At 35.6% G+C, this 12,990-nt stretch overlaps 1 protein-coding gene across 2 annotated transcripts; it reads left to right on the top strand.

The window, feature by feature from the left end:
- Positions 1–1,042: 1,042 nt before the first annotated feature.
- LOC127118969 (uncharacterized) lies at positions 1,043–7,939 on the top strand. 2 transcript variants are annotated; one of them, XM_051049194.1, is made up of 5 exons: positions 1,045–1,239; positions 1,562–3,166; positions 6,713–6,826; positions 6,953–7,102; positions 7,507–7,939. In XM_051049194.1, exons 2-5 carry the CDS (start codon positions 1,568–1,570, stop codon positions 7,651–7,653), a joined length of 2,010 nt encoding a protein of 669 aa, XP_050905151.1. In that variant the 5' UTR covers positions 1,045–1,239; positions 1,562–1,567; the 3' UTR covers positions 7,654–7,939. The 2 variants fall into 2 exon arrangements, with proteins under 2 accessions (XP_050905152.1, XP_050905151.1); XM_051049195.1 differs by lacking the exons at positions 6,953–7,102; positions 7,507–7,939 and having other exon boundaries at positions 1,043–1,239; positions 6,622–6,809.
- The last annotated feature ends 5,051 nt before the right edge of the window (positions 7,940–12,990 follow it).

Below are 12,990 nucleotides of genomic sequence, written 5' to 3' on the forward strand. Positions count from 1 at the left end.
ACAACAAACCCCCAACAACAGTGTCAGACCGGATACACACAACCCCCTATTCGTCAAACGTTTCGTTCAACCAATACACAAACATACAACCAAAACATTCCATACACCCAACCCCAATACCAAGAGGATACCCCATACCACCAGCAACAAATTGACCATCAACCTGAGACTCAACATCGCTTCGCACCCACCCCATCACCCTACCAAAGTCGCCTAAGCCAGAACACCCAACGATCATTCAACACCAACCGCCCCTCCTCCTACCGTAGCCAAGAAGCCCAAACATCACAAAACCAAAACATCCAACAACCCTATCTCTACCAAACACCCCAACAACCTTTCCAATCTTTGCTCGACGCATCGTTCACACCCATGTCTCCCTTCAATCGTCCCGGTCGCCCATCAATGAGTCAACCACATCCCAACTTCTCTGGCATGGGTCATGAGCTCAGCTACGGCGGTACATCATCGATGCATACTGAAGACTATGCCGAATTGTCTGACTACCTCAACAGACCTTCTCCTGTAGTTGGTAGTGACGCTCCTGGCCCCTCAGATGATCAAACATCGGTATCGGAGGTCGGTTAGGTGATCCCGGTCATCACCATTAGGTTTCTTTGTGTAAACGGCAAATTTTATTAATATCAAGTGGTCTTATATCAAATTTATCTATCACTTATACCATATAACACAAAAATTGCATTTTAGAAGGAGTCTCAAATTGAATTGGCGACTCCTCTTAAAACCTACACAGGGGCGCCAATTGGATTGGCTAGGGCAAGGGGCACCAATTGGGTTGACTAGGGCACATGCCCTAGCCAATCCAATTGGCGCCTCCATTCAAGTTTTAAGAGGAGTCTCCAATTCAATTGGCGACTCCTCCTAAAAGTGAGGTAGTTTGAGAATTTTTTTTGAAATGAGGGTATTTTGGGAATTTCCTTGAAAAAGTGGGTTATTTTTGTAAAAAAACCTTTTTTTTTATGACATTAATATTTATTTTTATAAAAAAAGATAAATTTTGGATTTTTTATGCGCTAAAGAAGAAAAACCTAAACTATTCATTTCACATAACCAAAACGCGTTCAGGGTTTTGACCCTTCTTCGCAGCAAAATTCATAGGTTTTTCTTTTTCCACCATATTGTGTAATTGAATTCCAATTTCACAATCCCTCTCTCTTTCGCACTTCGTCTCTGAGCTTCTTCTACTTTGCCTTCGATTCCAACTCACTGATTACAGAGGTAGGGTTTCCTTTTCAGTTATTATTTCCCCCTAATTTTCCATAACTGTCGATCATTGCTATCATTTTATTCTATTTATATTTTCAGTTACTGATTATGATTTTGTTCGGTTGGTTAGGATTTAGGATAGCCTGATAGGGTTTTGTTATTCTTTTTGATTTTGATTCAGTTATTATGAATAACATGATATAGAAATCATTTTTGATAGGATTTAAGCTTTTATATGTTGCCTGTTCTGTGGTGATATGTTGTATTGGATGAATATTTTAATACCTGAAGATATTTTGTTGAGTTGTTAATTATGTGTGATTTTTCTATGCAGGTATAGATGCTGGGAAAAAGCATCTCGAAAGAGCACTTTCAGCCCCGAACATGTTCGGGGAAGAAACCATTGAAAACTGGTCAGGCAAAAGGGAATTTAGAGGATATTGTTTTTATTGACTTAGATAGTGATCAGTTTGATGATGTAGAAATCATAGATTGTCCTGAAGTTGTTACGCAAAAGTTGCATGGGTCAAGTGGACCGAGTAGAGGAGATAGGACAACGACACCGCAAAGTGTTATTAGCATTAATGATGATGATGATGATGACGAAAGTGATGATGTGTATGATCCTGAAATTTTTGTTGATGGTGTTGGAGAGTTGGATAGTGATGCGTCTTCGAATAAAAGGTTTTATACAGCCTCAAGTTCTATGCAACATTCTGTAGTTGTAGATGTTGATGATTGTGATGTCGGTGAAAAAGATTCTGTTTCAAGGAGGCAAAGAAGTAATAAAGCTTTCGTGTCTAACGGGAAAAAGCGCAAGGAAGTATTCACTCCAAAGCCTGCTGAAAGAAATCGTTATGGTTTATTTGAGTCTGAAACTGATAGTGACTGTTCTGATTGTGAGGTCATTAAACGCGAACAATGGGAAAAGGTTTCGGCAAAGAGAAAGTGTCGTGTATTTAACGAGCATGCCAGTTCTTCTGGCTTACATAAAAGTAATTACGATAATATAGATATAGAAGTGGCAAACAAGTCTAAAAAGCATGGGAAAAACCCTTTATATGGTCCTAGCAGTGGTAAAAATGTTCAGAATCAATCTTCCTTCACTGTTAAGGATGATATTCGGCATGGAGAAAAAACAACTAGGGAAAAAGGTTATCCCTGCCCCAAGTCGAAAAACTGCAATTTCTGTAATGGTGTTACTGTTTCTTCAGGGTTAGACAATGAACAGGGTGATGAAGAGTCTAAAGTTAAGGATGCTACTCGTCATGGAGAAAGGACAACTACAAAAAAAGCTTCTGCTTTCCCCAACTCTGAAAACTCTACTTTCTGTAATGGTGTTAGTGGTCCTTCTGGGTTAGACAATGAACGGGGTGATGAAGAGTCTAAATTTAAGGATGCCACTCGACATGGAGAAAGCACAACTACAGAAAAAGTTTCTGCCTGCCTCAACTCTGAAAACTCTGATTTCTGTAATGGTGTTACATGTTCTTCAAGGTTGGAGAAAGAACTAGGTGATAAAGAGAAGTTTATGAGCTCCAACCAAGACGCACATGACATGCAAGTTGATGATGATGAATCTCCATTGAATGCACATGACATGCAAGTTGACGATGATGAATCTCCATTGAATGCACATGACAGGCAAGTTAACAATGATAAATATCCATTGAATGCACATGACAGGCAAGTTGACAATGATGAATCTCCATCAAGGAGTAAAACTGACAATATTTCTGAAGGGAATTCTAATGGCGCCTCTTTTGAAAAAAGGCATTTTAATGGTCCTGAGTTTGAGTTACGTACTCAAGATGCTGATCTTACCGCTTCAAATGAGAAGAATATAATTAATCAAAAAGAAAAGCTTAAGGAAACCGATTTATATAAACAAGCCATGGAAGAGGAATGGGCATCCAGACAGCGACAATTGCAAATTCAGGTGATTCACATATGGCATGCTGTAAATGTTTTATTTTTTTCAGTTATGCATTTACATGTCTTGGCTCTTCAAACAGGTGCATTGCTGTCTTACAGGTTGATAAGGGGCTAATTATTTCGTAAATGCTACCTCCCTTGTAAATGCATGTGTATTTCTTGTTTAAATTTATCTAGTTTACATTTGAAGCCCTTTTAATTTTGAGTCTTTGGATGATAACTTGAAACTTTAGGAATTTCAAATAAAGATGAGCAATTTTTTATCTACTATTGTTACTCATCTTCATGTTTGTTAAATGAATGTGTGTTTTAAAAAAGAAAAATCTACTATTATGAAAAGAAATGTGTGCTAAGAAAAATACTCGTTGATGTTAAGAAAATGTGCTGCATGCGTCAGAAAAAGAGAAAACTACCAAGAAAACAGAGAACATAATGGAATGGAGCTGCCCAATCCCTCATATTTATTGGAAAAACCTCATTAAAATGCTCAGATGCTTTTTTCGCATATAGATCCAAAATACCTAACGTTTCCTAATTGAATTATAGAGTAGTCAATAGCGATCAATAGTGGCGCTATCCGCAATATTGCAGTGGAGCGGAGGCCGTCCGATATGGAAAGAGCCTCAGCAGTGCAAAATACTATAGCATCTGCCATAGGGTAAATAGTTGGATAGCGGAGCAGAGCTGTTCCCGGCCCATAGCGGTTTCTGGCCCGCTATCCTTTTCCCCTCTAAAAAACTGAAATTACCTCTTAAATTTACGACATTTTAAGGATAATTTTGGGGTTTTCAATCAAATTTGAGTTGAGACTCAACCTTGATCTTCCTTCATAGTCGTTTATGGACATCGAGAGTCTTGTGTGCTTTGATTTATAAATATTTTATGAGTTGAGTTATTTGCTTAATTTTACATTAATTACATGTTTATAATTATTATATGTAATTTGTCCAAAAAATGATCAAATAGAGCAGTTATCCCCGCTATATGCCATCCCACTTTTGGTGTCCGACGCTCCGCGCCACTATCCGGGAATGACTACTCTGGTTATACTTATGTTAGATGAATCAACATATGGCTTAACTGAATGTTTTAGGCCAATGTTATACATCCGAATATTAATGGATGAAGGTGCTTGCGATGCTCGGGACATTGGCAACTTGCGATGCAGTGAGTTTATGTTCTCATGGAAATGCTGAAATTTTTCAAATAGAGTAATGGAGGATAAAGATTCAGATCAGGGTCCTTTTATGGGGAAGTTCAATATTTGTGCCTACTAGTCAACACGGCCCAAACTGTGGAAATGATGGGTTTTGCCAACTAAGGATGGCCAGTTTGGGGGAAATTCCTCTACATTGCTTGAGCTCCTCAGGAAGAAAGAAAAGGAAGCTTGGAGGGAAATAAGGGACTTAAACATTTGCTTGTAGGTTGTTTGTTTCAGGCGTTGAAGATGACGATGAAGCAGTTGAATGAAGTAGTGCAGACAGTGTTGTTGATGGCTGATGGTGGTTTATGGCATTTTGAGAAGGAAGCGATGTTTAAAAATTAATGAGTTTACACAGAATCGGGAGAGGATTGAAAAATCGTAACCCGAGGATCGTAGAACCGATAGTAAGACCCTACTATTGGTAGGAAAGTTATTTATTGATTTACAATTTACAGGAGGTATTGATTCACTTCCATTATTTGAAGATATTTACACTAAAAAGAATCTAAAGAGTAAAAAAAAAGAAAAATAGGGGATGAAAAAATATAGAAGAACAGGGGAGGAAAAAGAAACAAAGTTGAAACAGAAAAGGAAGCTTGAATGAAAGGAAACAGGGTATGGTTTATGTTAAGAAATGTGGATGGATTTAACTCAACTCTACAAAATCGGTTGGTAGAGTGAGGATTGGTCCCACTTATAAACACATGTTCAGGTCATATATTATCCGATGTGAGACTCGTAACACACTCCCTCACGCTCAAGATTAGACAACTGGAGCATGGAAATAAATGATGGGTGACTCGATAGCGGAAACTATAGTAAGTGGCCCACCGGATCTTAAACCGGGCTCTTGATACCATGTTAAGAAATGTGGTTGGACCTAACTCAACCCTACAAAACCGGTTGGTAGAGCGAGGATTGCTCCCACTTATAAATGAACACATGTTCAGGCCATATTTATTCGGTGTGGGACTTTTAACAGTTTAGAACAAGGAAGAGCAATTAAATTGGTTTCTAACCGTAAGAAGAATCGTGATTGAAGGATGAGAATTTATGCTAAAATAAAAGATTAATGATACGTTGGTAACGGTTGCGATTATTGAGAGTGGAAGGCTGCAATCACAAATTGTTTACATAATACTGTGTTTACTTGGTACTGCTTTTTATTTAAAAGAAGTTATGATACAATGTTTCTCAGAATTTCCATTTTCAAAAAACAAATAAGGATTTTAACACGACCCGACCCGACCCGTATCCAGATCTGTTTTAGGAAATTAGGATTTTTTTCTCAAAAAAACCCCAAAACAGATGCGCCGCATCTCAGAATTCATAGTTAGCTTTTCAACTCGGACAAGTTCGCCGAGTTTGCTACATACAATTTTACTTGAATTGCAGCACGCCGGCATGCGATTGGAATGTTGGATTGGGCGAGTTGACTCACGATCCTGCATACACTGGGTGGAAGAGACAAAGGGGAAGGTGGTGCTGAAATGCAAAGCTCTTGAACTATGTGGAATATGTAGTGAGGCCTGGCTTATAGACTTGGGAAAGTAATGTTGGATTGGGAGGAAATTAAGGGGAAACCAGTACAACTTATGGGACTACCGAGCAAAGCAGTTAAGTTAGCATGGGAGCAGCAACCAATGTTGCATTTGGCATCTTTTAACAATAGACTGGAAAGTCTATAATGAATCATGACTGAAGTAGATGGTGACGGAAAGAAGCTATAGCCATTGATTGGAAAATAACTATGTAGTTTGATATACTTGTGCATGCATGTGATTATAATTTCAACTTGAAATTTTGCAATCAATGATTCGTTCTCCTTACTTTTGCATTGAAAATGACTCCATTCATTTCAGAAGAATCAAAATCCAATATAATTGTGTTTGCTTGTTGGATTCTCCAGCATTACCCTACTGCCCTGGCTTACCAGCCTAGTAATTTTAAAACATGGTCATATCTTATGCAGATTAATTACATTCAATGCCGACCAATGTAAATCTGTTAAACCATCTGTTAAACCACCAATGTTATTCTTGTTGTCTTTTTTTTCTTTGTAATCGTTGACTAATCAATATGTTATGGTTTGTTGTTGTCAATTTCTTTTGTGCCTATGGGGTTTAACTTATTCCATTCAAGTGCTTACTAGGTATTTGATGTTCACTTAATTGCATTAAGCTTTGTTTATATATGCTGTCCTTTTTGTTTTGGGCATGTTTTTGTTCTGTTAACTGAGAATATGCAAACTACAGTCAGAGGAAGCACAAAAATTGCATTAAGCTTTGTTGCTCTTTTGTTTTGCGCAAGTTTTTGTTCTGTTAACTGAGAATATGCATACTACAGTCAGAGGAAGCACAAAAATTGCGCAAAAGAAAAAAGGCTGAAAGTCGCCGATTGCAGGACATTGAAAGGAGGCAAAAAGAACGTGTTGAAGAAGTGAGAGAGACAGATAAGAAGGTTGCAATTATGTCTTTAACTTGAGGATTTCTCATATTACTTATATAGTTCACGTGTCTGTTAGTCATAGAACTTCGTTGTAAAGGGTTATTTCTCTTATAATCTGATAATTAATGCTAAATTCAGGAGGAAGAATATATGAACATGAAAGAGCAACTGCGGGGTGAAGTACTGAAGAAGCTCAATCAATTGGAGAATGAATGCTCAGATATGACCTCACTGCTTCGTGGCTTAGGAATAACTGTCGGGACAAGTCTTAGACCTTTACCCAATGAGGCAAGTTCTGTTATCTATTGCTTTTCCTTGGTATATCATTCTCTACCTCACTTAATACTTTAGAATATTCTTTTTGTTTCAGTACTATGCTTACAACGATCTTTAGATACTAAGCATACAACATTCAGTCATTTAACCTATAAGGGAGAGAATGGGATTGAAACCAGTGCCAGAAAATCAGAAATTCACTACATTTTAATATTTGTTTTTCCACACTTACATGCAAATATATTTGAGTCCCCAAAATTATGTAACATCTCGTGTCTTCCTCTTCGGCTGAGTTCATTTTTAGTTAAACCTGTCACAAGTTTGTTAGCTATTTATGATCCTGAATTCCTGATATGAAGTGTCTTTTGTTCTGGTGTTTCATGCTTAACATTGTTATCTTCTGATCGTCATTTTAGGTGCATGCTGCCTATAAACGGGCTATGTTTAAGTTCCATCCAGACCGTGCATCAAAAACTGACCTTCGCGAGCATGTTGAGGCTGAGGAGAAGTGCAAGCTTATCTCACGCATGAAAGAGAAGTTTTGTAATACTTCATGGCACTAGATAAATTCCATCGTCTCAATGGATATGGGTGGTGTTTTAATCGAAGCGCTTATGCTTCATTTTATTTTTGTATTATATTTTAATTCATTTAGTCTTTCCTACCTTCCCCCAAATTTAATGACATGGTATTAGGTTAAAGAACAAGAACATATAAAGGTTATATAACTCAGGAAATGCCAAATTTTGAAGATGGGCTGTAAAATTAATCCATATTTAGACCGTGTTGATGTCATATTGAAGAACTTAGGGCTATCAAAAGGTATAGCAATGAATACATCTTGCCACATCAGCATTTTTTACCAATTTATTGTCATTTTAATCATTGAAGACGAAGCAATGAGATACAAATAATATATAAATTTTGTTTTATTATCATTTATGTCGTGCGACAAAAACATTAGTGCTTTCCAGCTGTCTTCAACTTTTCAATGCAAAACTCAATTGAAAAATTGGACTAACCAAATTGAAGTTCATTATACATTGGATCAAGTGTTAAACTATATAATTTAAAAAAAAAATGTTATATATATTACTTGTACTGGTAAAGTTGATTTTTTTATAACTAAAAGGTAAGTTTTCTTCTCTTATCTTTTCATAGGTTATTCACTACTTATGGAAAAAAAGTATCTCATCACATAAAACAAAATTTTATCATAATATAGAAATTTATTTATTAAAAGAATTGTTTTGGTTATAGGGATGTTCCAGGGTAGATTTGATTCAATTTTAAAAAAAATTGATATTCAAACTGATAAAAGAATAAGTGGATTGGATTGAATTGGCATAATTTTGTGATAAAAATCAAAATAAAATCAAATTGAAAAATGGAAAAAATATTTGAAAATAATTTATTTACGTAATAATTTATCAAATAACTTTTTTTACAGTACTTTGAAATTTTTCATAATTACACCAACAATTTTTTCATAACATATTCAAAATAATCTAACACGAAAAATATCTACACTAACAATTTTTTCATAACATATTCAAAATAATCTAACACGAAAAATATCTAACTAAGGGGTTTTTTAGTTTGTAATTAGCCACTCATCAAAATATTGTAATTATTCACTTACGTGTTTACAAAGACAATAAGATAATTGGAATTAGACTTTCTTAAAAATAATTTTTTTAATTCTTTTTATATAGGTGGTAAATAATACTGACTTTTTTTTATAATGATGGTATGAGTTATACAAATCAATTATAATCACTTTGGGTAGATAGACTTACGTGTATATGGTAATTGTACCTCAAATGACAATTATATCAAATTTTTTTTAAAGGAGTTCACATTAGCAAATTACCTCATACATTGTCTCTAACACTCTAATTTTATTAATTATTTTATTTTAAATTATTGATTTTTAATATTTTATTTAATTATAATTGTGTATAATTTATTTAGTTATTATGGTTTAATTAAATAAATAAGTGTCGGAGGATGTGTGGTTAGTATTGTTGAGTGTAGGGAAAAAACTAGATTAAATAGAATATTAGTATTTTAACATTTAAATAATAGTATTTCATTTGATTTATTTAATTATAATGAGAAAATAGAGACTTTGGATCAAATAGGAAATCATGAAAAGTGGAAGGGAGGAAGGAGTAAGAGGGATAAGAGTTGAGTCCGAATTTTGATTCTAGAAAGATTATCCTAATGATATAATTTAAGAGCCTAACTTAAGTTTAAGACCTTTTTGGAATCAGTACGTAGAAAATTGATAAAAAGGAGAAAGAGACAAGAGGCACGGGAGAATAGAGAGAAGACTAGGAGTTGGGGAAGAAGGATAAATAAAATCTAAATTTTACCAAAGTGCTGCTAGGAATTAAGATAAGGGGGAGATTGTTTTTTTAATGGGTGTTTAAGCATGGGGGGTAGGAGGAGGAGTCCTTGATCTCCAATATGATTGAATGTTCTAATGCTTAATTATGAATTTTTGTTATAATTGTTGTTGTATGATGAATTTGGTGTGAATTTTTTCTATTATATATGCACTATTTTCTATTTTGAGATGTCAAATATTTTCCACCATGTTTGAGGATTTTGAAGGTTTGAGGTAAACATGAATTAATGAGATTGAATGATTTTGTTGATGTCAATATGTGAATTATTGTGAAATTGCTGTTTTAATCACTGAATAAGTGTAATATATCGAATTCTGAGATTTAAGGTTTTTACGAAATCGAAATCAGAGGCCTGAAAGGTCTCAAACAATAAAAATTTATGCCATAAGTTACAATTGGTGTAATCAGTTACATCTGAACTGATAAGTTTTTTCTGAAATTTTCGTGTCTGTAATCGGTTACGTGTTTTGGTGTAACCGGTTATAGCTCCCGTGTATTGATTTTTTCGATCCCAACCGTTTTTGTCGTAACTTGAGTTTTGTGACTCAGATTGAGACACGGTTCGAAGCTTTGGGAAGATAACGTGAAATACTATCAAATGATAATATTTTCAGAGGTTGGATATGAGGGAATGACCTGAATAATATACAAAAGATACATGTGTAATTATCTGACGATTTATGCCATAACTTTTGATCCCTAGATCCAAATGATGCGCCGTTTGAAGCGTTAGAAAGCTAACGCTCAGAGCTGCATCATTGTAGTGCTTGGTGAGATAGTTAAGAGGTAGTAATGTGCTTAATGTAGTGATGTTTGTACTGACTTGTATGACTGATTAGCGAATCATTATGTTTATACGATGATGTGTCGTCGTGTTGATGAAGTAACATGATCAAATACATATGAAGTTACAATTGTTGAGTTGATAACATTTGTTGTTAGTTTTTATTATTGTAACATTATTTAATTTTTGCTTGTGATGAATAATTTTAGTAAATGTTAAAGATGTTGCATATTTAACTGTACATATGCTATGTTTATGTTGATTATGTTGCTGGTGGCATACACGGTCAGAAGATGGGCCATTGTATATGTGTTGTTATTGTATGTTGAGAGTCTATGAATTCATGTTGAGCCTTTGTCCTATGGTGGGGATCGAGTGCGAGTAGCTGGTTCCGGTGGGAGTCAGTGAAGCGTTGTCTATGATGATAGTAACGATTTTGGTGTGCTTTGATTCCAAGAAAGAACCAGATCCTATGATGGGGACCGGGGAATGAAATGAACCTGAGTATTCATATTTGGTATCACATGCATGTCGAGTCAGTGTTAAGTACATTGCATAAGTGTTGCATTTGTATTGATTATTGTTGATGTGTTGTTGGATGAGAATACTTAATATGATTGTGTTAATTGAGTAATGTATATGTTGTTGTTATGTAATAATATACTCCCACTTGTTTTCACCGTTACTTATTGAAGTGTATTCTCATCCATTTTGTTTGAATGTTGCCTTTATATGGGCATCATGCAGATACTCAGGAATATCTTTGTTGCAGTAAGTGGAAGGTATCTCTTGGAGATGCTTTATATAGTTTGTCATTTCCTTTAGTAGGGTCTTGCTCTAGTCAATATAACATCGGATTGGGAACGTTTGCTTTAATTTCTTTTGGTTTATTGAATTATTATTTGTGTTGATGAGATTTCAATATTGTGATGGGTTGAACAATATGACTCTTGTTATTGTGTTATGAAAGTTGAAGTTATGAGACTTAACATCATAAGTTGCATTTATTATGTTTAAATTGATTATTAATGATTCCACTGCGATGATACCCCAAGTAAAGGTGAGCACACGATAACAGGTCTTATGTGATATTTTGTAACCCGTATTACGGAGCAGACTATGTTTGATTTGAGTGACACCCTATGTGGTCGTGATTTTTATTAAATTATGCGTTAAAATTATATGCGGGGTTTAGGGTGTTACATAGTGGTATCAGAGCAGCTCAGTCCGTTTGGCCAGGTTTTGTAATGTTGGTTGTTTCCTAGTACGTGACATCTGTGTGAAACATTGTCGGTACTATTTTGTTTTTCTAACTGTTCGCCTGTATGAGTGGGATTGAAACAAGTGGGGGAGAAGTTTCTGCATATCTATATGTTTCAGGTGTGGAGATAGTTCGCCGTGCCACTATTTGCAAGAGCTCAGGCGATGTCGAAGTTGTGTTGTTCCTAACATTGAAGATGTTAGGGATTCGAGATTCCTGTATGTCGGTCAAGTTGGGATATCTTTATGGAAACAATCAAGTATTGTTGATGTTTATTCTTAGAGAGTAGAGAGAAATTTGACTACTAGTGTTATGCCAGTGGTGTGTGATTCCTGATGTTTTCCTGAAGATATTTTCCATTTGCCTCTAGAGCGTGAGCCTGAGTTCTATGGAGGTGAAAAGTTGACGTTTGTATCAGCTAAGTAAGTGAGGGAGTCTATGAAAGATAGGGCACAAGTGTTTTTGATGTTAGCTTCGTAGGAAGCCAGAGCGTGAATTATAGTTTTCTATAGACTTAGTACCTGGTACTAGTCCGGTGTCGATGACTCCTTATAAGATATTTGCTTCAAAGTTGGGTGAATTGAAGAATCAAGTGGAATATTTTCTTAAGAAGAAGTTTGTTCATCCGAGTGTTTCGCTGTAGGGTGCAGCGGTGCTGTTATTGAAGAAGAAGGATGGTAGTATGAGACTATGTGTGGAACATATGGGAATTGTATTGCTGACAATGAAATTGAACCAGTTGTACGCAAATTTTTCTAAGTGCGAGTTCTAGTTTAGAGAAGTGAGTTTCCTTGGTCATGTGATTCTAGTAGTGGTATAGCCGTGGATCCATCGAAGATAGATGTCGTGTTATAATTGGAGACCCCAAAGTCTGTTACGGAGATCAAACATTTTATGGGCTTGGCTGGTTATTACAGGAGGTTCATCAAAGGTTTTTTTAAGATTATATTTGCCTTTAACCCAGTTGACTCGAAATGGTTAAGCCTATGTTTGGGATGTGAAATATGAGGAAAGTTTCCAAGAATTCCATAAGTAGTTGATGACTTCTCCAATTTTAATTTTTCCGAGTCCTAGTGAGTCATTTATGGTGTATTATGATGCGTCAAATATGGGTTTAGGTGGTGTACTGACGCAGAATGGCCAAGTTGTGGCTTATGCTTCAAGACAGTTGAAAGTTCATGAAAGGAATTATCCTACGTATGATCTGGAGTTAGCAGCTGTAGGTTTTGTGTTGAAAATTTAGAGACATTATCTTTTTTGTTCTAGATTTGAGGTTTCAGTGATCACAAAAGCTTAAAGTATTTATTCAATCAGAAGGAACTGAACACGAGGCAGAGAAGGTGGCTGGAATTCCTGAAGGATTATGATTTTAGCTTAAGTTACCGTCCTAGTAAGGCTAATGTCGTAGCTAATACGTTGAGCCAGAATTTTTTATATATGT

The sequence above is a fragment of the Lathyrus oleraceus genome, chromosome 2 (genome assembly GCF_024323335.1).
Source record: "Lathyrus oleraceus cultivar Zhongwan6 chromosome 2, CAAS_Psat_ZW6_1.0, whole genome shotgun sequence".
Classification (NCBI taxonomy): Eukaryota; Viridiplantae; Streptophyta; class Magnoliopsida; order Fabales; family Fabaceae; genus Lathyrus; species Lathyrus oleraceus.